The sequence below is a fragment of the Aotus nancymaae genome, unplaced genomic scaffold (genome assembly GCF_030222135.1).
Source record: "Aotus nancymaae isolate 86718 unplaced genomic scaffold, 86718_ANA_hifiasm-v0.15.2.pri h1tg000011l, whole genome shotgun sequence".
NCBI classification, from domain to species: domain Eukaryota; kingdom Metazoa; phylum Chordata; class Mammalia; order Primates; family Aotidae; genus Aotus; species Aotus nancymaae.
The window spans coordinates 48,796,667-48,824,361 of NW_026988422.1; the positions used below are offsets into that span (position 1 = coordinate 48,796,667).

At 43.5% G+C, this 27,695-nt stretch overlaps 1 protein-coding gene across 3 annotated transcripts in view; it reads left to right on the forward strand.

The window, feature by feature from the left end:
- Nucleotides 1-27,695, forward strand: part of FNTB (farnesyltransferase, CAAX box, subunit beta) — a 117,588-nt gene that overhangs the window by 52,761 nt on the left and 37,132 nt on the right. For all 3 annotated transcript variants that reach the window (XM_012464150.3, XM_064374937.1, XM_012464149.3), the window contains 3 exons: nucleotides 9,403-9,467; nucleotides 17,682-17,754; nucleotides 21,207-21,298. In XM_012464150.3, coding sequence (XP_012319573.1) covers nucleotides 9,403-9,467; nucleotides 17,682-17,754; nucleotides 21,207-21,298 — 230 coding nt within the window. The remainder of the gene's footprint in view (nucleotides 1-9,402; nucleotides 9,468-17,681; nucleotides 17,755-21,206; nucleotides 21,299-27,695) is intronic.

A 27,695-nucleotide genomic window follows, 5' to 3' on the forward strand; every position in this document is an offset into this window, starting at 1 on the left:
ACAATACAAACTAATGTACATATACTTATGCATCACTTAATGACTGTAGAAATACATTGTCAGTAGGAAATTTCCTTGTGTGAACATCATAGACTGTACTTAACAGAAATGTAGATGGCATAACACATCTAGGCTATATGGTATAACCTGTTGTTCCTAGGCTACAAACCTGTACAGCATGTTACTGTAGTAAATACTGCAGGCAATTGGAACACAATGGCCTCCCAAAGTGCTGGGATTACAGGCGTGAGCCACTGTGCCTGGCCTGTATGTGTTATACTTTTATAACACTAGCAGTGCAGTAGGTTTGTTTACACCAGCGTCACCACAGGAATGTGAGTAATGCTTTGTGCTACAACATTATGAAGGCTGTGTTACTAGGCCATGGGGAATATTCAGCTCCATCATAGTCTTACGGACTACCGTGGAATACGCAGTATGTTGTTGACTGAAAGGTCCTTAGGTGGCGCATGACTATATTAGTTTATATCATATATATGTTTATAGTTTGTGAGTTGATACATACTTATTAGTTAATATTATATACTTAAAGATATATGTGTATATTATACATGCATGTATATTATATATGTATATTGCATATACATAATATGTGTACATATATGTGTGTATATGTATATATATATGTATATATATATGTATAAAGCATGACCAGCACACTTGAAGACATTCTGTACATAGAAACATCTAGTCTGGGGCTGGGTGCGGTGGCTCATACCTGTAATCCCCACACTTTGGGAGGCTGAGGCGGGCGGATCACCTGAGGTTAGAAGTTCAAGACCAGCCTGGCCAACATGGTGAAACCCCATCTCTACTAAAAATACAAAAATTAGCCAGGCCTGGTAGTGGACGCCCATAGTCCCAGCTAGGGGGGCTGAGGCAGGAGAATGGCTTGAACCCAGGAGGTGGAGGTTGCAGTAAGCCGAGATTGTGTCATTGCACTCCAGCCTGGGTGACAAGAGCAAAACTCTGTTTCAAAAAAAAAACAACCAACCTAGGCTGGGCTAGGTACAGTGGCTCATGCCTGTAATCTTAGCACTTTGAAAGGGTGAGGCAGGAGGACCATTTGAGGCCAGGTGTTTGAGACCAGCCTGTGTAATATGGTGAGGCCCCATCTCTATTATAAGAAAGAAAGGAAAGAAGGAAGGAAGGAAGGAAGGAAGGAAGGAAGGAAGGACATGCAGAGGGAGAGAGGAGAGAGAGAGAAAGTAAAAAAGAAAAGAAAAGGGCCAGGCACGGTGGCTCACTTCTATAATCCCAGCACTTTTGGAGGCCGTGGCGGGTGGATCATAAGGTCAAGAGTTCAAGACCAGCCTGGCCAAGATGATGAAGCGCCATCTGTACTAAATATATAAAAATTAGCCGGGCGTGTTGGTGGGTGCCTGTAGAAGCAGAGAATTGCTTCAACATGGGAGGCAGAGGTTGCAGTAAGCTGAGATCATGCCACTGCACTCCAGCCTGGGCGACAGAGCAAGACTCCATCTCAAAAAAAAAAAAAAAAAAAAAAAGGAAAGAAATATCTAGCCTGTGCCCTATCAGAAGCAGACAAGAAAACTCTCATCTTCTCTCTTTGCCATATCATGAGTGATCAGTTGCCTCATGACTAGAGAAGGTAAGAGAGGTACTGTTAGGCTTAACATTTGTTAGGTTATACATTAAATAATGGGAGAGCTGGCCTTGGAACCTAACAGTTGGGTATAATGTATTGATGGGAGAAAAAATAAGGTCTAAAAACTCGACTGACTTACCAGTGAACTTTGAGAACATCGCTTCTACATATGTTGTGGCCTGCCTGTCTATGTAGATGTAGGGGATGAGGCATCACAAAACTAAGCACTTTGAAATCCTTTTCCTTTATTTTTCTAAGAAATTTATAGTTAATAAAAATATGATAATGTAACAGCTATTTTTCTGTAATTGAGAATTAACAGTTGCTAACATCTTTTTCTTCTTCTATTTTTTTTTTTGCTTCTGCTTATTTGTTTAAAGGAAAGCAATTGGAAATATAGCCAGAGCCTCCTTTAACCCTTTCCCCGGTTCAGTGTGCCTCCCACCCTTCCCAGAACCAGCCCTTATCATGGGCTGTGTGTGCATCCTTACATTTTACTTTTAATTCTTTTATGCATTCATAAGCAACCGGATTGGTGCGTGTTTTTAAAAATTCACATAATTGTCACATTGTCATTTTGCCTTTTTTCATTTCACATTAAAAAAAATAGAAACAGAGTCTTGCTTGACTGGTTGGAGTCTTGTCAGATTTCTCTTATGGTCATAATTTGTCAAAGGCAATCTCCCTTTAGGATTGTGAGAGGGTCCTGAATTCTGTCAAGATGTAGGTGTAAAGGATAACCAGCAATTTATTCCAGAGGTCACAAGATTTAGAACTTTCCCAATTACCCTTGTAGATGACATCCCAATTGCAGAACCTAAGATGGGCCTGTTGAGATGTCTTTTCAGACTTTTTCATTTCTGACTGGCTGACTCCACACAGACGGGTCCTGTGGCCCCACCCAGAGGCTGACTCAGTGCAGGAGGACCATCTTCCTTCCACACCCCTATGATTTAATCCCAACCAATCAGCATACCCATACCCTAATCCCCTGCCCACCAAACTATCCTTGAAAAACCTCCAAGCCTTTGGGACAAGTGATTTGAGTAATAACTCTGTCTCCGGCATAGTGTGGCCAGCTGCATTCAGTTAAACTCTTTCATTATTGCAAGGCTGTGGTCTTAGTGAATTGGTTTTGTCTGTGCAGCAAGCAGGAAAAACCTGTTGGGTGATTACAAAATGGGTAAATCTCAAAGAAGTGGCATAGACTTCAGGCTTAACTACCATGTTCAGCTGAAACAAAGAAAGAAGGGTTTGGGGAGGCCAAGAATGGGGAGGTGACCAGGAAAAGCAGAGTAAACAATGGTAAAGTTTGTCAAGCAGGTTTAGGTAGGTGCCTTCTCCATTGGTAAGAGTTCTTAGTGGCTTAGAGTCATCCTTCTCTTCCTGGTACAGAAAGAGAGGCAAAGGGAGATTTCCTTTATAGATGTAATTTTCCCTTACAAATGGGGTAACTTCTGCTCTGTTTTCAGAGCTTCTTTTTTGTCTGCTGTTTCTCAAAATAATCAGCTCAAAATAATCCTTATGCCAAAGAAGCCTATTGTGGGAAGACATATTCTGGTCTCCTGCAGTCATGTTTTGAGGTGGCATATTCTGGTCTCCTGCACATTCAAATGTTAGGTTATTTATTTAGAGGAATTTTTGTTAAACATTTTAAAAGTTTTGTTATTTTTGTTTATCTTCTACTAGTTGAGAAGAAAAGTATGTTACTGTTTTTTAAATTAATTATGAATGAAGTACTATTTGAGGTAAAACTTTATGCATCAACCCCTGAGCTGAAATGTAGTGACTGTTGCCACTACTAAAAACCTTGTTTGATCAAACTTTCAACCTAAATTAATAGAGAGAGGCTCTCTAAAAGAACATGACACGTATTTAGGAACAGAGTATTGCAATGGGAATATTTGTGCCACAGTAAATTATGTGCATATTCAAGGAGGTAAAGAAAGACAAAGGTTTTTTTCTTTTTTCTTTTTTTTTTTTTTGAGATGGAGTTTTGCTTTTGTTGTCCAGGCTGGAGTGCAGTGGTGCAATCTCAGTTCACTGCAACCTCCACCTCCCGGGTTCAAGCAATTCTCCTGCCTCAGCCTCCCAAGTAGCTGGAATTACAGGCATATGCCACCATGCCCGGCTAATTTTGTATTTTTAGTAGAGGGTTTCTCCATTTTGGTCAGGCTGGTCTCAAACTCCTGACCTCAGGTGATCTGCCCACCTTGGCCTCCCAAAGTGCTGGGATTACAGGCGTGAGCTACCACGCCCAGCCCATAAGACAAAGATTTTTAAGGGAATAATGAGGATTATATAGTTCTTTTAAGATAACTATTACTAGCTACAAGGATCAGTAACAAGTGTGACCCGTCTGAGATTGGACAGGTAGTTGCTGGACAGATGTCCTCGTGGAATTATTTTTTTGTGTAAGGTTGTGATGACCTTTTTGCAGGGTTGTGGTTTTTGCAGAGTCATTTGGGATAGTTTTGTTATGCATGAGAACCCTCTCTTCACAGCTGTCCCTGGCATTGTCAGAATTTTTAAACACAAGTAACTCCATTTTGATTTTGACGATGTTCACAAATGTTAGTGTTGCATCCATCAGAATCCCCTGGAGGACTTATTAAAAGAAGTTGGGTGGACCCCACCCCCTAAGTGAATGTATAGGTCTATACTGAGAATACCTGAGAATTTACATTTCAAAGAAGTTTAGCTTAGTTCCTGGAGAACCTGTTTCTTGAGTAAGGGGAATGGTTTCTGTGACTCATAGCAGCATAGCCAAAAAATGTTCACCAACTGATAAACTGGTAAACAAAATGTGATGTATCTACACAATGGAATATTATTTGGTGAAATATAAATGGAGTAATGGTACATGCTACAGCATAGATGAGCTTAGAAAACATTATGCTTGTGAAAGAAGCCAGCCACAAAGGACCACAGCTTGTATGATTCCATTTATATGCAATGCCAAACAGGTACATTTATAGAGGTAGAAAGAAAGTAAATTAGAAGGCCAGGCATGGTGGCTCACGCCTGTAATCCCAGTACTTTGGGAGGCTGAGGTGGGTGGATCACTTGAGGTCAGGACTTCGAGACCAACCTGGTCAACATGGTGAAACCCCATCTTTACTAAAAATGCAAAAAGTTAGCCAGGTCTGGTGACAGGTTCCTGTAATCCCAACTACTCGGGAGGCTGACGCAAGAGAGTTGCTTGAACCTGGGAGGCAGCAGTTGCAGTGAGCCGAGATCTCACCACTGCACTCCAGCCTGGGCAGCAGAGTGAGACTCCATCTCAAAAAAAAGGAAAAGAAAAAAAAAAAAGTAAATAAATTAGTGGTTGGCAGTGGAGAGAAAAGTCAGATTTAATACCTGAGAACTGTGGGGTTACTTTTTGGGGGAGTGAAATGTGATTGTGATGGATACACAACTCTATGAATATGCTAGAAGTCATTGATTTGTGCACTTTAAATGAATGAATTGAATGGTATATGAATTATATCTCAATAAAGCTGTTAAACTATACCATTTCTTTTTTTTTTTTTGAGACAGAGTTTCGCTCTTGTTACCTAGGCTGGAGTGCAATGGCGTGATCTCGGCTCACCGCAACCTCCGCCTCCTGGGTTCAGGCAATTCTCCTGCCTCAGCCTCCTGAGTAGCTGGGATTACAGGCACGCGCCACCATGCCCAGCTAATGTTTTGTATTAGTAGAGGTGGGGTTTCACCATGTTGACCAGGATGGTCTGGATCTCTTGACCTCGTGATCCACCCGCCTCGGCCTCCCAAAGTGCTGGGATTACAGGCTTGAGCCACCGCGCCCGGCCAAACTATACCATTTCTTAATTTTCCATGGGACCTGTTACAAAAAGAAAAAAAAAAAAAAAATATATATATATATATATATATATATATATGAGTTCTTAAGAGAAAATTATTCATTATTATGAACAGCTGACCTGTAATACACAGATATTCATCAGAATTCATAACTTGACTTTTCAGATATGAGTCAGTTACTAACTGCATTGGAAAATCACTTGTTCATTCTGAAGAAATAATTAGGAACTCCAAAGAGAAGGACACTACGTTGGGAAAATTTTAAGCATTTTCCACCTTGTAGTATAAAAGATTTCCATGTTTTTGTCAGATGTCTTAGCTCAGAAATAAAACTCCATTTTTCTTGTGTAGTACTTGGCTGCTTTCCCACAAGAGAGCTGAAGGTGGGACTTCTGATTAAGGAGTTCCTGGCTGGGAGCTTTTATCCCTAGGCATCTAAGTGCTAGAATGTTAAGGGGAAGATGCGTTCATGCATTAGCCTTTGAATATTATTAAGTCATATGGATTCAAATGGCTTATATTAGAGTAAAGGAAGTGAATTTTCTTCCCGGTTGATTTTGTGTCATTCAGAACTCATTAACTCACTTAGATAAAACAGTGCAGTTGGTCCTCCATATCCACAGATTGAAAATATTTGGAAAAAAAATTGTGTCTGTGCTGAATAAGTACAGACTTATTTCCTTGTTATTATGTCAACCTAAAAGGAAGAAGCTGAGGCGAAGTTAATATAAGTAGAGAGTTTATTTGGGTTAAGCTTGAAGATTGCAGCCTAAGAGCATAGATTCAAGTTGCCCTGAATGTACACTCTAATTAGCAGCAGTTACAAGTAGGTTTTTAAAGGACAAGAATAGTTACCCAAAAAGCTGACTAAAAGAAAAATAAATAAAGGAAAAGAAGAGGCAGTTTCTAAATTGTTCACCAAGATTTTCCATAAAAATTACATAAGGTATGCCTTATTCTTTGTATCACAAATTCCAGGAACATGAATATAATGGATGAGGCTGCTAGGGAGGAATGAAATGCCTTTAAACAACTGCCCCCAGACATGGTTGTTGGGAGCATAACTGAAGTCCTATACTTGATCTCCCTGGGCCTGATAAATTTTGTATAGCTCACATAACTCAGACTGCTCTGAGCTATTTTTCTTTTCTCAATTGCAGTTGTATTGTACTGGGAGCTATTATAAGTAATCTAGAGATTATTTAAACTACAGGCATGCACCATATAACAATCAACAGACTGCATGTACCACAGTGGTCTTAAAAGATTATAGTAGTGTATTTTCACTAAATTTTTTTATGTTTGGATATTTTTAGATCTACGAAGGCTTACTATTATGTTACATTTGCTACAGTATTCAGTAACATGCTGTACAGGTCTGTAGCCCAGAAGCAATAGGCTACACTATACAGCCCACGTGTGTGGTAGGCTATACCACCCAGGTCCAGGTTGATGTAAGTACACTCTGTGATGCTCACACAAGGATGAAATCACCTAAGAAGGCATCTCTCAGAACGTATCCCTATAGTTAAGCTGTTCGTGATTATACGGAAGGGTTGTATAGGTTTTGTGCAAATATGCCACCATTTTATATCAAGGACTCGAGCATCCACGATTTCGGTATCCTGGGAGATCCTTGAACCAATCCCCCATGGATGCTGAGAGATGACGGTATATCATAGGCAAATCTTTATTTAATGATCTTACTGATTTCTTATCTATTTTTCTATCCCATTTAGCTTATAGGCATGACTGAGAAATGAATTCTGTGCTTCATTTAGGCTGGTGCTTTATTTTAGCCACGTGAATGTCTGGAATGGAAAAAGAATTATAATGATTCTGGGATGACTTTCTAATTCATCCCAAGTCAGATTCTCATGGTGACATCAGTCTGTTTTTTGAAGTATTGTAACCTTTTAAACAGGTCATCCTTCAAATTCATGTTCGAAAGCAAGTATCAAAGCATATTCTAAAACCAGATGTAAATTAATTTTAGATTAGCTGTCATTTTAGATGATTCATATCACTGCTCCCCTCATCATCACAGATATTTGTTGCATGCTTCTCAAAGGGACTAGGAGCTCTGCCTCAATGGGTGTTTCAGAAATAAATGACGCATTTTTGAAGTTTCTCAGGGAGATTTTTATGTATCTTGAAATCTCAACAAAAACATGTCTCATTACAAAGATTAGGGATGCCGAGGAAGGTGAACCCCAATCCTGTTAACCAGACCCTCCCTCATTACTGTACCTTGTCTTTACAGGAGCTCTCCCATGAGACCACATTGTGACCACAGTCGTTGCGGGGTGCGCTCAGCAAGTCATTACACCAAGACAGGGGGTTGCAGCAGAGAAGGAGGTTTAGTCATAAGGCCACTTGATGAGGAGATGGGAAGAATCCTCAAATGCCTCCTTGAAAACTTTGGGGTTAGGATTTTTAAGGGCTTTGGAGTGGGCTGAAGTGTGGAGTGTGGAGTTTGTTTATTGGCTGAAAAATGTAGGGTGAAGTTATGATCAGGGAGATGAGGAAGCTGTATTCTCAGGCAGATCCTATTCCTCTGTGGGGGTTTTGAAACTGATGGCTGGAATTCAGAGTCTGAAAAACATCTTAGATGGTCCTTAAACAAAAGTCTTATGATTCTAATGTCAGAGATCCTGGATCTGTATGAACAATGGGATGCAAATGGTCAGATTTTTTAGCAACCAGGAAGTGGGCTGAAGTGCAGCCTGATTCGTGCTTAATTATAACTGTATTTCTATCCAGAACCCAGCATGCAATTTTTGTCAACCATGTGGGGCAGTTTCAGCATTAATGGTGTGGTGTTCAGAGGAGAAAGATCTGGTTGCTTTTGTGACCTTTCTGAGATCCTTCATTTTATGGGACCGTGGAGTCGTGTGTGTGACGTAGGACCAGAATTTACTATTTGTTTTGGTGTTTCAACAATTGATGTTGTTATAAATCCCCCAGATGATTTTAATATTTTAACTGTTCAGTCTTACAGTAAGAAGCACAACTGTTGGCAGAAACTAGTTATGTGTTTGAGAGTGGTCAGTTAACGACCACCCAAACAACTTTATAGAGCAGGAAGAATACATATTTCAAGTGGAGGGGAGGAAAATGTCATTTTCCCTCTACCCTTCTAATTTCTGGGCTGAAACCTCTATAACAAAACAACAGGATAACAGAAGAAAAACAAGCAGAAGTTTGTTAACATGTATACTTCATGTATACATAGGAGATACCCAGGAGAAAATGAGTCATTCTGAAAGAGGTGATCTAGAACTCCGGCTTTTACAGCATTTTCAACTAAAAACAGAGAAGGTTGTGGGGGAAGCCAGTGATGGGGAGGTGAACAGGACAAGTATGATAAATAAGAGTAAGGTTTGTGATGCAGATTTCAGTAGGTGCCTTCTCCACTGATAATAGTTTCTTCTGATTTAGTCATCCTTCTCTTTTGGTACAGAGAGGGAAACAGCCTTACAAATGGAGAGTTCCTTTATAGATGTACATTTCTCTCTCAAACTGCTGGTATACTCTGTTTTCAGAGCTTCTCCTGTATCTGCAGTTTCTCAAAATAATCCTTATGCCATTGAGGCATATTTTGGGGTGGCAGATGGTCTCCTACACAAGCAAGAGACATCTGCTGTCTTCATCGGCTCCCTGAATAACTGGTGCCAGGGAACTAAACACCAAAACTGCCATTAGTTCAGATATTATGGATTCGGTTTCTGGAACAGTCCATTGTGATGCCAGCATGGTACAGGGGATTCCTTCTTGCCTTGTCCTAAGCCTGTCATCCTATAGAACCCCTGTCTTACAGTACTGTGAAGTTCCAAACCATACCAACCAACCCTAGCCCATAGGCATTTGTGGCAATAGGAAGAAAAAGCTGATGGAGGTCTCATCTGCATTTGTTTTCTCTCTCCCATCTCCTACATCCTTACCAGGCAAAAGTAGAAGAAAAGATCCAGGAGGTCTTCAGTTCTTACAAGTTCAACCACCTTGTACCAAGGTAAGCTGTGGTTAGGAGTTCGAGGGGATGAGCACCACCATGCCAAAGCCTTTCTTCTTTCCTCCTTGAGCAAATCTAACCACAGGGGAGCATCCGCTGCAAGACTGGTGTTTCTTGTCCTTGCGGCTACCTGGATATGCTATGACCCTCACTCTTCCCTGTGGTAGAGTACTGTCGAGAGGTGATTCTCCACACAAGCTGAGCTGCCACATATTACATGGGAATTCCACTCAGTGCCTGAATTCTGAAGTCTAAAGGTGGAGTGAGGAATTCCAGGTTTTTATTTAGTGGTGGCCTGCTGCTCTGGTCTTCAGATGAGAACTCTCAGATTTTTCTTTTTCTTTTTTTTTTGAGACAGAGTTTCGCTTTTATTGCCCAGGCTGGAGTACAGTGGTGTGGTCCTGACTCACTGCAACCTCCACCTCCCAGGTTGAAGCGATTCTCCTGCCTCAGCCTCTCAAGTATCTGGGATTACAGGCGCCCGCCACCATGCCTGACTAATTTTCGTGTTTTTAGTAGAGATGGGGTTTCACCATTTTGGCCAGGGTGGTCTCGAACTCCTGACCTCAGGTGATCCACCTGCCTCAGCCTCCCAAAGTGCTGGGATTACAGGCGTGAGCCACTGTGTCTGGCCCAGATTTTTCTTTTTCATATTGCATTTTGAGACACATTTAGAGTCCAGGGAGATGGCCAGGGATGGATTCCTTTGATGTAGATTATTATTTGACTGGAAAAACATGCGAAGTTTGAGTTTCTCCACTCCTGCTCCCTGTTGGTAATTGTGTAGCATATCCAAGAATGAAATTTCAAACGAGAAATAGAATGCCTTTTGTTTTCCTTGGAGCTTAGCAAATTGAAGTCTTCTAAGTCCTGTGAGGTCAGGTATTTAGAAAAGGGAATTATAGGAAGAAACTTATTATTTAATTTGAACCTTTATTTTCTCTTCCAGTATTTTGTAGTATGTCACACTAGAATTTCATAAGGTTATTTCATCATTCTCGTGTTAGTACTTCTCATGCAATCACAAATTGTTTTGAAACCATTATGTGTTATATTTCCAGCCATCAGAATTCATCAGTAGTCTAAAACTGTGTGGTCATTATTTTATCTTAATGATGGAACATTCTTTCTTTCTTTCTTTTCTTTGAGACGGGGTCTTGCTCTGTTGCCTAGGCTGGAGTGCAGTGCCCTGATCATAGCTCACAGCAGCCTCGAACTCCTGCAGATCCTTTCAGTGCGGCCTCCCCAGTAGTTGGGACTATAGGAGTGCATCACCTAGCTTATTTTTACTTTTTGTAGAGATGGGGGTCTCACTGTGTTGGTCAGGCTTGTCTTGAACTCCTGACCTCAAGCAGTCCTCCCAAAGTGCTGAGATTACAGCTGTGAGCCACCGCACCTGGCTGGTAGAACACTTTTCCTTGACATCTCTGAAGAAAGTGTGGTTAGGCCACTGGCTGATTGACTGGTTGGGAAGCTGCAGGTCTGAAGTTCAGCCTTTCTTCCTTCATCATGTCTCTTGACTCCTTGAGATGTCCTAACAGACTAAATCCTGGCAGGTCAGCCTCTGGGTACTTCTGCTGACTGGAACATTATAAATGGCTCCAGCTTTGTTACCTTCGTGTCTCTCTCTCTCTCTTTTTTTTTTGGCTACCATTTCTTAAGAAACCTTTTCTGATTAGCCATGGCAGAAAACAGTTTGAAAACGCGTGTTCATAGGGAAAGACAGGTGGGAAGGTTAACTTCATCTTCATTCTCTGGGGAAGGAAAGGAGAAAAATATCAACTTGCTAGTATAGTGTTTCCCTTCACTGCTAAACCAAATCTCTGCATTAACCCAACGCTCTGACCTCAATAAAATGAATTATTCCTCTTACCATGAGACACAACTAGAGATTAGCGAATGTCGCAGTTTAAACAGCTTGGGAGAAGGGTATCCATGGCAGTTTGCTGCCCCTAGGCACAAGCTTCCCCAGAGGGGACAAGACTTCATAATGGTGAGGGTGTGGGTGATGTGGGTGATTGCTTTCGGAGGGGCTTTGTTGTTGTGGCTGTACCCCAATGACTCACCTGATTGGGCTGAGTCACTGTCTACTGCCTGGGCCCTGGGGACACACAGCCTCTGTTTCCCACACGAACCTTTGATTATTTGACATTCCTTTTTCATCTGCCACCAGGAGAGAACCCTTGGACTCTTTCATCCATTTTTTAAAATTTGTTTTTCCTTAGCTCATGAGCTGAGGAAAGACTCTTTTATTCACACTGAGATATGAGGGAAAATGGGAAGTTCTAGTCTGGGAGGAAGCAGTTGTTTTTTGGGAGTGGCAGTAGAGGACATTAAAGGAGTGAAATCCCCAGATTCACAGATAGTAGGTCAGGTATGGGTGGATAAAAGAAGTGTTTCTCCCGGGCTTGGATCCTTGTGGAAATAGAATATATCAGGGCTCTGGGTTAGTTTCTGGAATTTCACAGTTACCCATTTTATCATTGTTGCCTATGAAATTGAATGTTTTAAAGGATGCTAATTAATATTAGAGATGTTATATGTTTTGGCTGAATGGCTGAGTATATAATTCAACATATTACTATAAGGCTGAAGCCAAACATCACCATCATAGAATGAGCTCCTAGGATATAAGAATAAATTAGAAAATTTATCAGAATTTTAAATTATTATCACAGTCTCAATATTTAACATTTTAATAGTCAAAACTTAAAAGTCTGGGCTGGGCATGGTGGCTCACACCTGTAATCCCAGCACTTTGGGAGGCCAAGGCAGGCGGATTACAAGGTCAGGAGATCGAGACCATCCTGGCCAACATGGTGAAACCCAGTCCTTACTAAAATACAAAAAATTAGCCAGGCATGGTGGCAGGCGCCTGTAGTCCCAGCTACTCAGGAGGCTGAGGCAGGGGAATCACTTGAACCCGGGCAGCGGTTGCAGTGAGCCAAGATCACGCCACTGCACTCCAGCTGGGTGACAGAGCAAGACTCCGTCTCAAAAAAAAAAGAAATTTAAAAGTCTAACACTTTAATGCAGGAAGTGACCTTCACTGTTTGCTAAAGTACATGGTCAGCTGTTAGCAGGAAATCTAGATGGCAGGGCTTGTTTGTGTGTCTGAGGTCATGAGCTGATCCAATGGGACAGAATCACACACACACTCAGGACCACAGACCACGCACAGGTTCAGGGCTGTCTGTGATGATGCTGAAGTCGGCATTTGCCTATTCAGCATTCCAGGACCAAAGCTGAATAGCAGACTGGGCTGAAAGTCTAGGCTGGAGCTGAATGGCAGTACATTCTACAATTGAGCCCCTTCCCAGAAATAGTTTTCCTCTCTAAGGTTGTGACTGTCTACCTGGAGTGAGGTAGTCAGTTCCAAAGAGCCTTTTGACCATGCTTTTCATGGTTTTGTTTATTAGTGTCCTGCTTTCCCATGAAAACTCATTTTTTCTTCCCCATGGGTATTTTCATGGTTTCACACCCTTTTCAATGTACCCTTTTGTATTTATCACCTTGGCTTTAATAAGAAACTTGAAATGCATAAACTACACATATACCTCTCTCACATGTAATTTTAAATTTGTTTTCTCTTGGGCAAAAGGAGCCTGGTGCTCTTCAGAAATGAGAAATATGGATAATGTCCCTGTGCTAGTAGAGTCCTGGAGGTTAAGGGCTGACAATGGCACTGAAGCCAGAATACTCTTAACGTTCTCAAAGCAGGTTTGTCACAGGCACCAGCTTAGCGCCCATGTTTTCTGCCATTCCTGTATGTGATGCAGTGTTAGAATTTCCCAGATCCTGAGCAGGTAGAGGATGTATTCCCTTCTTACTGTTGTTCTTTCCAAGGTCTTACAAATAAGTTCACCTTTCCTCGATTGGTTTATTACTTACATGCCAGGTGCTTATTTTTTGAGTAGAGAGTCCCCTGGCTTTAGTGGGTTTAGAAAGTCCCCAGGAACCAACAATGGACTGAATCTCCTGTCCTCTCGCCTGTCACAATCAAATGCATGATTCTCGGGATGACCCAGGTTTGTGGGGAGGAAGCGGGTTTGCTCTCATTCCATTCTGCTGCCTTCGTGTGATCCACTCATTCGGCAACAGTATCCAGAGGGTCTCCAAAGGACAGGACACTCTGCTGGGCTCAGGGAAGCCGATGTGAGCAAGGCTAGCCCTGGGCCTGCCCCCGCTGGGCTCTTGGTCTAGTTGGGGAGGTGGACATTAAACAAATGAACACAAATACACAGTTACCAATGGGATAGTTTGAGAGAGAGAGAATCATAGGGAGAATCTAATTTTGATTGGGAAGTTAGGGAAAGCTTCTTAGAGAAAGTGACATTTAAGCTGAATCTGTAGGTGGAATAGGGGTGGCTAACTTAAGGGATGTGGAGAGTGTTCCAGTCAGAGGGAACAGCATGTGCTAAAGCCAGGAGACCAAAAGGAGCGGAGCTCAAAGAAGGCAGCATGACCAGAGCTGGGTGAGGCCAGAGATGGGGTTGGAGAGCAGTGTGGGTGGAGGCGCACTTCGAAGAGTCTGAAGCCCAGTAGGCTCACTCCTCATAGGAAGTACTATTTACATCATTACCCAGTACACACAGATGTGCAAGTTCCTTCTCAGACTGTGGAAACCTGACTTCCCATAGCCTTAGTAGATTTACCCACTTGCTCTCCGGTTCCCCTCTGCACAGTGACACAGGGCCCTCCTTATCCACTTGAGCTGACCCCGTGCATCCCACCCTGCACTCCCTCAACCCCTGCACGAAGCTGGTCTTGTTCTGCTCCATGTAATTGAGTGGCTTTGGGGCTGAATTGTTCAGGTAAAAAGGAGAAGAGCTCTAGCTTTTCTTAACTTCTTACACAGAAAAGATTTTTGGATAGAGGTGAGTTGAGAATGAAGGGCCGGTGAGGGGATTAGTCAGCTTGGGCTGCTGTAACACAGTATCACAGATGGGGTGCATTCAACCACAGAGATTTGTTTTCTCACAGTTCTGGACGCCAGAAGTCTAAGACCAAGGTGTCCGCAGGTTTGGTATCTTCTGAGGCTGCTGGCTGGCTTTGCCAACATGTTATACTTCTTAATCTCACTGGCCCTTCACTAACTGCCTTCTAATCCTTTTATTCATCTGATGTAGATTCCCTAACATATCCACCACCGTGACCACAGCTCTTCCACCTTTATTTTTTTTTTGTAGCTGGGATTACAGGTGCATGCCACCATACCCAGCTAATTTTGTATTTTTAGTAAAGACGAGGTTTCTCCATGTTGGTCAGGCTGGTCTTGAACTCCCGACCTCAGGTGAACCGCCCGCCTCAGCCTCCCAAAGTGCTGGGATTACAGGTGTCAGCCATCACGCCCTGCCCTCTCCCACCATCCTGACTCCTGCTTCCTGAGAAAATCAAAGCTGACCCACTTGAGTTTCCTGTTTCCTCCTTCCCACATCATATTCCTATATTTTGCTAGCTTTGTATCCATCATTTCTTGCTCTGAGAATGTAGAATCCTTCCTTATTCCAGGCTCACCTCTCTGCTATACCCTCATTGCAGCCCTCCTCTGTCCTCTTTACCGACCTTCCCTGATGGATTTCCTCTGGGTTCTTGCATTTTTAGTGTAGAATTTCTCTGCTTACTGCCTTGTACTTTTGCTCCAGCTGAACTAAACTAGCTCAAATGTGTCATGATGGTTTCTTCATTTTGCCTGCCTCACTCATGTCCTTCCAGCCTTAGCCTCAATGCTGTTCCCTTTGGGAAGAGTTTTCTGACCCTCTGTGTCTTCCTGTGGCTGATCACAGCATTTATTGGACAGGGCTCTACTTACCATTTTCACATCTGTGTCCACCTCTGGACTGTTGCTCTAGGGGACAGAGCAACCTCTACCCCAGTGCTGGACACTCTGCCCACACAGATGGGTGTTCCCTGTGTCCTGAGTGGACTTCCCTGAAAGAGAAACTTCATCTGACCTCCTCCTCTTGTTTACAATTTGCCTTCACCTCTGCTCTGAATGCTCTCGAAGGTCTCCAGCCCTTCTGTGGTTTGTCATCTTTTCCCTCAGTCTTGCTGCAGCATCTGCCGCTGTTAAACACCTTCCTGAAATTCTCTCCTCCCTCATGGCCTGTGACATGACACTTCCTTTGCTCTTCCCCAGCGTATGTAAACTCTCCTGTTTCTCTCCTTCACTGGCTCCTCGTCCTCCTCCAGGCCCTTAGAGATGGGTCTTCCCACAGTTTTGTTTTCAAACCTCTCTCTTTGCCCTCTCACCTTCTGTGGCTTCACTTGTCACTTGCATGCAGATAAATGCTTCCCAGTCTGTGTGTGTAACCTGGATTCCTGTCCTGAGCCTCACGTGTGCGTCCAGCAGCCTGATTGACATCCTCACCTGAATGCACTTCTAGCATTCTAAAACCCACACGTCTGAAAGTCAGCTGATCATGGGTCACACACTAGTTTGGGCCCTAAGTAGCCCCCACTGGGTCAGCTCCTGAGAGCTCCTAACCTGTCTCCCCACCCCATCTGTCTGCCCACTGCAGTGCTTTCAGTTACTTCCATTTGTAAACACATATTGAGTACCTACTGTTTTCCTAAAGCACAGTTCTGATCATTTCTTTCCTCACCTTAGAAACCTTCAGGACTTCCCTTTACCTAGTAAATTGAGTAGAAATGCCTCAGCCAGCATCCCAGATCCTTGTTAAAAATAAACAAAAGGGTCCCAGCTCCCTTTCTACCATTCCTCTTCATCCCTGTGTTGAGGCCAGATTATCCCACCTGTCACTCCTCTTGCATACTTTCTTCCTGTGCTGCATAATAGAGTAGCCATTAGCTACCTGCAGCTATCTAAACTTTAATTAAAATGTTCTCCTCTGCCAGGGCCACTCATTTCACATTCCTCCTTTTTCGCACAAACGTTCCTTATCATTCCTTCATGAGATGTCCCCTCCCTTTTGAGCCTCAGTAGTATTTTATGTTTTTCCTTTAGGAAACCTACCCATTCTTTCCTTGTAGCCATTTATATACTTAACTCATTTCTGAATTGGAAGAGTTTTCGAGGTAGAGACTACAAAAGGGCTGGGTATGGTGGCTCACGCCTGTAATCCCAGCTCTTTGGGAAGCCGAAATGGGCGGATCACCTGAGGTCAGGAGTTCAAGACCAGCCTGGCCAACATAGTGAAACCCCCTTCTCTACTAAAAATACAAAAATTAGCTGGGCATGGTGGCCTGTGCCTGTAATCCCAGCTACTCCAGAGACTGAGGCAGGAGAACTGCTTGAACCTGGGAGGCAGAGGTTGCAGTGAGTTGAAATTGTACCATTGCACTACAGCTGGGGCAACAGAGCAAGATTCTGTCTCAAAAAAAGAAAAAAGACTACATGAAGGATCTTCTTCTGAGCCTAGCACAGAGGGAGTTTGATAAACAATTGTGGAATTGACTACCTAGAAAAGGGAATGGTTCTCTTTCCTTTGTTTCTGTAATCCGGAAGCGCAGGGAACATCTTGATAATCTGTGCTTTTTCCTTCGTTCTGTAGTCACACAGGCTCCTTCTGCCAGACCAAGAAAGAAGTGCGGCCTCTGTGCTTTGCCCGGCCTGTGCAGGTGGCCATGGGTGGCACATTCCATCTTAAAGCCAGTATTGTTGACTTCAGAGCCAAGGACAGTGACTGGCTGCAGAATACGGTCTTCCGGCCAGGGCTGTGGGTCACATGTGGGAGGTGGAATTTCAGGGAGGGAATAATAGATGGTAACCCAGAGGTGGGCAGAGTACAAACTACAGACCTTGGAGAAGTGGTCCCAGAAGGGGTGACTGAAATGACAGCGGCTAACCAGGCAGGGAAGTGGCGAGGCTCAGATTAAATTGCTTACAGGATGGGGAGCCACAAAGGTATCTGTTCTTAGATGCTGGAGGAAGTTTCTGGGTGGATTCTCATTGCCTGGCTGCATATGCTCCTTGTGGCTTTCTGTTAGCCCAAAGTCACTGCCTTTAGGATACAATTTCATGCAAAACGTCAGCTTACCTAGTTTTCAGATGCTTTCGAGACATTCAGACAAGAGCAGCTTTTCTCTGGTTTAGTTGCTCTTTGGAACCGAAGAAGTTGCTGGTTAAACATTTAGTGACTATAGGAGAATGTCCTGAAGCTGAGTGTATACCTGTGTGTGTGTACGTCTGTACGTGTTTGTGGTGGAAGCATAAGCTATTGGAATGGGCTTATAAGCTGTTTGTCTTTCCAGGCTTATTTTGCAGAGGGAGAAGCACTTCCATTATCTGAAAAGAGGCCTTCGACAACTGACAGATGCCTATGAGGTAAACATATTGCCCAAGAATGCTTGCTGTCAAATTATCTGCCAAATCGTCCTCTTTTCTTTTTTCTTTTTTTTTTTTCAGATGGAGTCTCACTCTGTCGCCCAGACTGGAGTGCAATGGTGCAATCTTGGTTTACTGCAACCTCCGCCTTCTGGGTCCAAGTGATTCTTCTGCCTCAGCCTCCTGAGTAGCTGGAATTACAGGCATGTACCACCATGCCCAGCTAATTTTTGCATTTTTAGTAGAGACGGGGTTTCACAGTGTTGGTCAGGCTGGTCTCGAACTCCTGACCTCAAGTGATCCCCCCATCTTGGCCTCTCAAAGTACTGGGATCACAGGCGTGAGCCACTGTGCCCTTTCTCCTTTTTTTTATTTAAATGTTAAAGACTGTTGGGGCTGACCTGTTGCAGAATCAGTCTTCTCTGTGGTTTTGGCAGGAGGCAGGGTGCTGTCACAGAGCTGGGACTTCAGCCCTGAAAGGGCAGAACCCAGTCTCTTCTAGAGCGAGTGGAGCACCCTAGATAGGATGGGGCTTTCTCTGTTATTAGATCCTGGCTGAGGGGTTCACATGCTTTATCTAGACCCCCTTGACAGCTAGCTAAAAGCCAGTTATCTGTTCACCCTTAACCCTTTGCCCTATAAGCTGATCTAATTTCTTGCTCTCTGGCTTTAACATTTGTTGAGGACTATTGCCCAAACCTGTTAAATATGTATCATAATGATTAAAAATTTTCCAACTTCAGCACTCCTTCTAGTGCATTAATTTTCATATCTTCATTAAAGAGACAAAAACTCCTTACTTGTAATAAGGAGATCTAATTTCTGATTAGAGGATCAGTGTAGAGGGTGCTCCTTGCAGTTTAACACTACTATTTCAGAGTAGATCTTAAGTATTTCCCAGAGCAACCTCAGGGCTGGGTGGCAGTGGAGGGGGACAGATGTTGGAAGGGGTTGAGTGGCAGGCAAAGGGTGAACGTGAACAGGAAGGCTCCAGTCTTTCTGCCCTGCTTAACACAGAGCAGCATCTCTGTTTTTAATCTGCTTTTTATTTGGGTTCCACATTTGATTATTTGTGGCAGTGATTTGCCAACTCAAATGCCTGTAGAGCCCAGGCAGGCAGCATAAATCAGTGAAGTGGGCTGCTTGGAGACTGAGGCTAACTGGAGACCCCGTGCCCTTACCCTGTTCCCACCCATTGCTGCCATCTAGGAGTGCAGATCCAGGGTTGCCAGATCATTTTTTTTTTCTTCCAAATGAAGCTGGAAACCCACATTTTCATGTGACTCTCCTGACAAATGTTGCAGCCACTTCCAATTAAACAGTACACATCCATGGGCTAGATTTGCCCTGTGGGCTATCAGTCATTGTCTCAAGTCCTCAATGGTTATGATACAGTTGGTACCATATTAGCTAACAATTTATTGAACGGTGTGCTAAAAGCTCTATTGCCCAGGCTGGAGTGCAGTGGCATGATCTTGGCTTACTGCAACCTCCACCTCCCAGGTTCAAGCAGTTCTACTGCCTCAGCCTCCTGAGTGGCCAGGATTACAGGTGTTCACCACCATGCCTGGCTAATTTTTGTATTTTTAGTAGAGACAGGGTTTCACCGTGTTGGCCAGGCTGGTCTCAAACTCCTGACGTCAAGCAATCCATCCGCCTCAGCCTCCCAAGGTTCTGGGATTATAGGCGTGAGCCACTGTGCCAGGCTGCATTCTCTTATTTAAATCTTGTAACTGTATGAGGTAGATCAATCTTTTGTTTTTTGCAAATAATAAAACAGATTAAGCAAGATTAAGCCATTTGCTTAAAGGTACATAGCTAGTAAGATGAGGAGCTGGGATTCAAACTTAGGCCACATCTCCGGCAGTGTCTTCAGTAGCCCACCAGCCTGCCTTCCAGGTGGCGAGTTAGCCACAGCTTGGGATGTCAGCACAGTTTTGAAGAGGGCAGCTTGGGTTGGATTGAGTCTAAAAAACCTAGGTTCCTGTCTCAGCTCTGACATTTACTATCTTTATAATCTGAAAAAAGTTAAATCTCTGGACCTCATTTATATATTTTAATTAATGAAACTGGGGCAGTACTCCTACCTACCCTGCCTAGCCTTGAATGCTCAATAATTATTTGTGGTTTAATTAGGATCAAAAGTATCTGCACGTCACCTTTGGAAGCCTTTCCTAGCTCCCCCAGGCAGAATTAGTCTCTTCCATGTGCTCCCTCAAAACTCTGTTTCTGCCCATTACAACATTTCTCCAGGTATATGTACACGTGTTATTCCAGAAAGACACAAGGTAACTTATATGTCTGTCCAGTGCTCTCTTCCTCTATAACCACACGCGTTCTATATCCCAAGCACCTCAAGAACAGAAACCAGGCCAGTCATGGTGGCTCACACCTGTAATCTCAGCACTTTGGGAGGCAGAGGCAGCTGAATTGCTTCAGCCCTGGAGTTCAGGATCAGCCTGGGCAAGATAGTGGTACCCTGTCTCTATAAAAACTTAAAAAATTAGCTAAGCATGGTGTTGTGGGCCCCTAGTCCCAGCTACTTAGGAGGGTGAGGTGGGAGGATTGCTTGAGCCCAAGAGGTTGAGGCTGCAGTGAGCTGAGATCATACTACTGTACCTAGCCTGGGTGACAGAGCGAGACCCTATCTCAAAAAAAAAAAAAGAGTAGAAACCAAATTTTATTATCATGCTCACAGTGTCTAATACAGTGCTTGGCAGAAGTAGATGGTATCAGATATTTGTTGAATCAATGATTGAGTTAACCCAGGAAATCTCTTTGGAGAGTGTATATCGCCTTGGTTCTCCATTGAGAAAATAGCAGCCCCTAACCTCCTGGCCTATAAGAAGTCCTCCGCTCAGCCTTCCTTAGATGCCTTCCAGGGAGGGATCCTTTGGGTTCAGGGTCACATTTTTTAATCCTGTTGTCTTTTTTTTCTTTTCTTTTCTCTTTTTTTTTTTTTTTTGAGACGGAGTCTTGCTCTGTCACCCAGGCTGGAATGCAGTGGTGTGATCTCGACTCACTGCAACCTCTGCCTCCCCAGTTCAAGTGATTCTCCTGCCTCTGCCTCCCAAGTAGCTGGGAATACAGGCGCACATCACCACACCTGGCTAATTTTTGTATTTTTAATAGAGACAGTGTTTTGCCGTGTTGGCCAGGCTGGTCTTGAACTCCTGACTTTAAATGATCCACCCGCTTCACCTTCCCAAAGTGCTGGGATTACAGGTGTGAGCCACTGTGCCTGGCCCTGTTGTCTTTTTTTGTAACAGATGGTCATTTCAGCTCCTGGCTAAGGCCACAAAGTGAAGTGTCCTTTATTCACTGATTGTTATTTGAGCAAGGGTGCCCTCCTCCCCTTTGCCAGGCTGCTGGGAGTGCGACAGATATGGCCTTGGCAGCAGTGTCTTGGAGTGATTGTGAATAAAGGCTGTTTTCTCTCCTGTCTCTCCCAGTGTCTGGATGCCAGCCGCCCATGGCTCTGCTACTGGATTCTGCACAGCTTGGAACTGCTAGATGAACCCATCCCCCAGATAGTGGCTACAGAGTGAGTCTGGCTTTGGGAAATCTGGGGTGTTCTCTGAAATTTTATTTTGAGTTCTGGATTTTATTTTGCTTCTGTTTTACTTGTTTGGAATGGGGAAAAAAAACAGTACCACAAACAAATCCTTGCCCTTCTCATGACCTCCAGCAACTTCCTGAAACTCCTTCGCTTTAGAAACCTAATGTAAGCTGGTGGGTAGAACAAGACTTTGAACTTCCAAGAGAAGAATTCTGGTTTCTTCTGTGGCCTTTTCTTTTGGCTCTTGACTCTAGTCTTTGAGAAAAGTCTTTATCATCAACTCTGAGAGACATGATTTTGCCAGAAAGTGCAGTATGCATTTGAAAAGTTTCTGTGGGGAAGCATGTGGCAGTGCGGTGAACAAAAATGCCTTTGCCTTTCCTACATACCTCTATAGAAGTACCTCCTCCCTGGTGCCTGGAGGGACCACGCAGCTCTTGATGGGACTGGATGTGTTACTGGCGTGGCATAAAAATGCCATGACCCTCAGTTTTCCTAAACTTGATTGATGATTAGAGATCCAAGCAACTGAGCTTCTTCCCAAGCTCCTTGTACAGATGGCATTCTCAATCTGGCACATCATTCCCAAACACTCATCACTATTTATATATTAAAGAAGAAAAGACTGATCATGACTCCAGTCCTGGGGATACCTGGGCTAGGAAAGGACAGCCAGGAATTAGATCCAAGAGATCTGCTGAGAGGCAGCATGGGCTCTGGGCAGCATGTCGAATTTCTCGGCTTCCTCTGGTGCTCCTGAAGGCGAGGGGCATCTGGGATGAGAGACTTCTGAGCCAGGTTCGTTTCTCCACAGCACAAGGAGGCAGCTGTGCTGGGACACACAGAGGCTAGCTAGGGCCCCTCTCTGGTCACAGAGCCCCTGCCTCGGTCACATTGTCAGGTCAGAAGAACAGAACTGCACATTGTCTCATTCATTCTGTCTTAACAATAACATCTCATTCTTGCCTTCCTGGGTAGGGTGTCTTGTGATGAATGTGGATGGGGAAGATAATAAAGAATTAGCCCATTAACCCTTGTGGTGTGTAGGATGCTTTCTGAGGGAGAGGCAAGTGCATTGTTTTGATCATCCGGATGCCACTGCAAGCCTGGCTGCTTCCAGCACTAGAAGGAGAGTTGGACACAGTTTCTGCAGTAACAGGAATTTAATTGTTAAAATAAAGGCCCATGTATTGTTTTTTTTCTTTTTTCTTTCTTTTTTTTTTTTTGAGACAGAGTTTCACTCTGTCACCCAGGCTGGGGTGTAGTGGCACGATCTCGGCTCACTGCAGCCTCTGCATCCCAGTTTCAAGCAATTCTCCTGCCTTAGCCTCCTGAGTAGCTGGGATTACAGGTACCCACCACCATGCCTGGCTAATGTTTGTATTTTCAGTAGAGGTGGGATTTTACCTTGTTGGTCAGGCTGGTATTGATCTCCTGACCTCAGGTGATCCACCCACCTCAGCCTCCCAAAGTGCTGGGATTACAGGCATGAGCTACCACATCCAGCCTCGTGTGTTTTTGAAATGCCAGCTGGGGGCCTGGGGATTGTTTGGGAAGTTTTTCCTTTACTCCTACACAATCAGGATATTTGGAAAGTTTTCCCTTCACTCTTATACAATGGGAAAGTCGGCTGTGAGAGAAGAAAGAAGAAATGGGGGATTTTTGTGAGCCTGAGTTCAAATGCTGGATGGAGGAGGCCGCAGACCCATGAGAGACTGGAAGAGAGAATCACAGTGGGTGTCTGAGGTAGAAGAACTCAAGCCAAAATTGACTGAGTGTTTTCTAGGCTCTGTGCTTGGTGTTTTATAGTGAAGGCTTTTCTGAGGAAGTGTCAGTGCTGCTTTTGGGACAATGTCACATAGGAAGAGAGTAGCCCTTAAAGGGCCTTTCACTGGAAGCAACCGAAATTAAATATCAACAATAGGGAATGCTTATAAACATTTTTAAATGTAAAGCTGGGTGTCATAGGTCACTCCTGTAATCTCAGCAGTTTGGGAAGCCGAGGCAGGTGGATCACTTCAGGTCAGAAGTTTGAGACCAGCCTGGCCAGCATGGTGAAACCCAGTCTCTACGAAAATACAAAAATTAGCTGGCCATGGTGGCACATGCCTGTAATCCCAGCTACTCGGGAGGCTGAGACAGGAGAATCACTTGAACCTGGGAGGTAGGTGGAGGTTGCAGTGAGCCAAGATCATGCCATTCCAGCCTGGGTGATGGAGCGACACTCCATCTCAAAAAAATAAACAAATAAATAAATTTTAAAAATAAAATATAAGTCAGTTATGGTACAGTACATTCAGTGAAATACTATACAACCATTAAAAAATTTATAAATGTGGTCAGGCCTGATCACACCTGTAATCCCAGCACTTTGGGAGGCCAAGACCAGAGGATCACTGGTGCCTAGGAATTCAAGACTTCCTTGGGCAACATGGTGAGACCTCATCTCAAAAATGAAAAATAAAAATAGCTGAGTGTGGTGGTACACACCTCTAGTTCTAGCTACTCAGGAGGCCGAGGCAGGAGGGTCACTTGGATTCAGGAGTTTAAGGGTGCAGTGAGCCATGATGGCACCACTCCATTCTAGCCTGGGCAACAGAGCAAGACCCTGTCTCAATAAATATATAAATGTGTATATTTACATTAAAATGCATGTATTTATATAGAGAGATGTGAAATGAAAATAGTTTAGAAGATTTAATTTACATATATTAAACATATAGATGATTATATGCATAGAGAAAACCAGAAAGATACATACACACATAGTACTTACTTCTGGATGATGGGGTTAAAAGTGATTTTACAAACTTTCTGGGCCAGATGCGGTGTCTCATACTTGCAATCCTAGCATTTTGGGAGGCCAAGGCTGGCGGATCACCTGAGGTCAAGAGTTCAAGACCAGCCTGGCCAACTTGCGGAAATCTCATTTCTACTAAAATTACAAAAATTAGCCAGGAGTGGTGGCGCATGCCTGTAATCCAAGCTACTCGAGAGACTGAGGCAGGAGACTCGCTTGAATCCTGGAGGTAGAGGTTACAACGAGCCGAGATCATGCCACTGCACTCCAGCCTGGGCAACGGAGTGAGGCTCTGTCTTAAAAAAAACAGCAAAACTTTCTAGCTGGGTGTAGTGGCTCATACCTGTAATCCCAGGACTTTGAGAGGCTGAGGCAGGCAGATCTCTGGAGGTCAGGAGTTTGAGACCAGCCTGGTCAACATGGTGAAACCCCGTCTCTACTAAAAATACAAAAAAAATAGCTGAGTGTGGTGGCTGGCACCTGTAATCCCAGCTACTCGGGAGACTGAGGCAGGAGAATCGCTTGAATCCAGGAGTCAGAGGTTGCAGTGAGCCGAGATCATACCACTGCACTACAGGCAACAGAGTGAGACTGTGTCTCAAAAAAACAAACAAAAAAAACCCCACAACTTTTTTTCCTAAGCTTATTTGGATTTTTTGAAATTTCTACAACAGATCCTTTACTGTTTCATAATTAAAAGAATGGCTTAGAAATAACAGCTGATTTGTCTTCATTTCAGAAACCACTTGACAGTTAATGAGAGTTTCTGCTTCATAGATGCCTTAAAAGCTTTACCTGTGGTTCTTCTGAGCATTGATTTAATGAATTTTATATATTTCTTAGACTTCCATTAATGTATTTTGCTTTGTGCCAGGAGGTAGTTATTTCTAGGTGCAGATAACACTTGTTACGAACAAAGCCTAGTAACTCTGACCCATAAGGAAATAAACTATTTTTAGTAAGATACAGAGCAATCTTAAGGACTTCTATACAAATAGAAGACTTTTTTTAGACTAGCTGAAATAGAATATTGCCTTCTTATTTATCTTGCACAGGGAAATGAAATTTTTTGAAATGCATTCAGTTTTCTTTCTTCATTCAAATATATTAAGGTGACCTAGGGCAGAAAGTCGAGCTCTACAGTTGTATTATTTTCCTGCCTTCTTCTTTCCCGTGCATGCAACACACACGCCCCCTACACTTATACAAAGGTTTCTCTTTCCTGTTTTGTTCACTGCTCTGCTTCTGTTTGTTTAGGGAACAATATGATAAGCTGGGTTCCCTCTAGTGGACAAAATCACTTTTGTCAGCTGCTATGACTGCTGACCAAAGCCAGCAAGGCTAAATTGTTACTGCTGGTATCAGAGGTTTCAAGAATAACGTATTTATAGCCGGGAATGTATTCTTTATTTTTGGTAGAGACAGTGCCTTGCTATTTTGCCTGTGCTGGTCTCGACCTCCTGGGCTTAAGTGATCCTCCTGCCTTAGCCTCCCCAAACATTGGGATTACAAGTGTGAGCCATCATGCCCAGTCCATAGGTAGGTAGAACTTTAGCTTGCCTCTTTGTTTTGTTTTGTTTTATTTTTTTATTTTTTGAGAAGAAGTCTGGCTTGCTCTGTCACCCAGACTGGAGTGCACTGGTGCAATCTCGACTCACTGCAACCTCCACCTTCTGGATTCAAGCGATTCTCCTGCTTCAGCCTCCCAAGGGGCCGGGACTACAGGCGCATGCCACCATGCCTGGCTAATTTTTGTATTTTTTGTAGAGACGGGGTTTCGCCATGTTGACCAGGCTGGTCTCAAACTCCTGGCCTCAAGTGATCCACCCACATCAGCCTCTCAAAGTGCTGGGATTACAGGCATGAGCCACTGCACCCGGCCTAAAGTAGCCAACTTCCGACTTGACCATTCTTCCAAAACAGCCAGTGCTTGATGAATGGTCAAATAATATGTCTGACTCTGTGAGTGGCACAGGCCACCCAGAATCAACAAGAGATGCTGCCCTTCTTCACCTGTTCATTGTCGTACGCTACCTAGGGAAGATTTCCTCTTCACTGTATCAAGCTAAAGCTGAAGCTGTTTACAGTTAGTATGAGAACAAGCCTGATGTCATACCAGCTCATGCATCTTGCATTTGCATCTCCTCCTAAGCTGTTCTGTCCATGAATGACTGTTCCTATTTCCAAAGCTATAATCTTTTTTTTTTTTCTGCCCAATTGTGAAGAACGCAGCTATAATCTTTATAACTTATCCTAGGCCTTTAGTCTGTCCATGATAGTGTACTCTAGTGCCGAAGTTTTCTATGTAACCTAAATACTTCTTGTTACAGATTAGCCTCAGTTTTTACCTACTAGATTGTTTATGTAATTATCCTTCATATACTTAAGATATTTTGCTGGGTAGCTTCCTCACTGTGATTGTCTGTAATATTAAGGCTTTTAGGCTGGGTGCGGTGGCTCACGCCTGTAATCCTAGCACTTTGGGAGGCCGAGGTGGGCAGATCACGAAGTCAGGAGATTGAGACCATCCTGGCCAATGTGGTGAAACCCCATCTCTACTAAAATACAAAAAATTAGCTGGGCATGGTGGTGTGCACCTGTAGTCCCAGCTACTCGGGAGGCTGAGTCCAGGGAATCACTTGAACCTGGGAAGTGGAGATTGCAGTGAGCTGAGATCGCACCGCTGCATTCCACCCTGGCAATAGAGTGAGACTCCTTCTCAAAAAAAAAAAAAATTAAGCCTTTTATCTGAATTGATTTTATTTTAAAAATAGAGATAAGGTCTTGCTATGTTGCCTAAGCTAGTCTCAAACTCTTGGCCTTAAGTGATCTCCTGCCTTGGCCTCCCAAAGTCCAAAGTCTAGGGATTACAGGCACCAGCCACCACACCCAGCCAAATATTTTAAAAATCTAGCCCTTTTTACAACTCTAATATGGATTCCCTTTGAGGTGGAAAATGGAAGTTAGAGCCAGATACAGTTCTGACTATTACTATGTTTACCATGCTTTTAACAAGCATTTTTATTGTTGCTCTTCACAACTCATGGACCCTCATTGCTGGTCTTTTCCTGCAATGTTCCTAGTCATTTCCCATCTTCTATTTATGTGCCTCACCCATCCCCCACCCCTGCCATCTCTAAGCATAATTCTTGCTATTTGTACCTATTACATTTGTTTTATTCTTACTGGCTTCTGATTTGTTTTGCTGTTCATTTTGTATTATATGCTTATTTACTGTACGTGCTTTTGAATCCATCCAAATTGATAACAGTGTTTAGAATCAACATTGATTAATTGATTGATTGAGACAGGGTCTGTCACTCTGTTGCCCAGACCAGAGTGCAGTGGGCACAATCACAGCTCACTGCACCCTGGACCTCCCCAAGCTCGAGTGGTCCTCCCACCTCAGCCTCCCAAGTAGCTGGGGCTACAGGTATGTGCCACCATGCCAGGCTAATTTTTGTATTTTTTGGAGAGATTGGGTTTTGCCATGTTGTCCAGGGTGGCCTCAGACTCCTGAGCTCAAGCAATCCTCCTGCCTCAGCCAAAGTGCTGGGATTATAGGCATGAGCCACCACACCT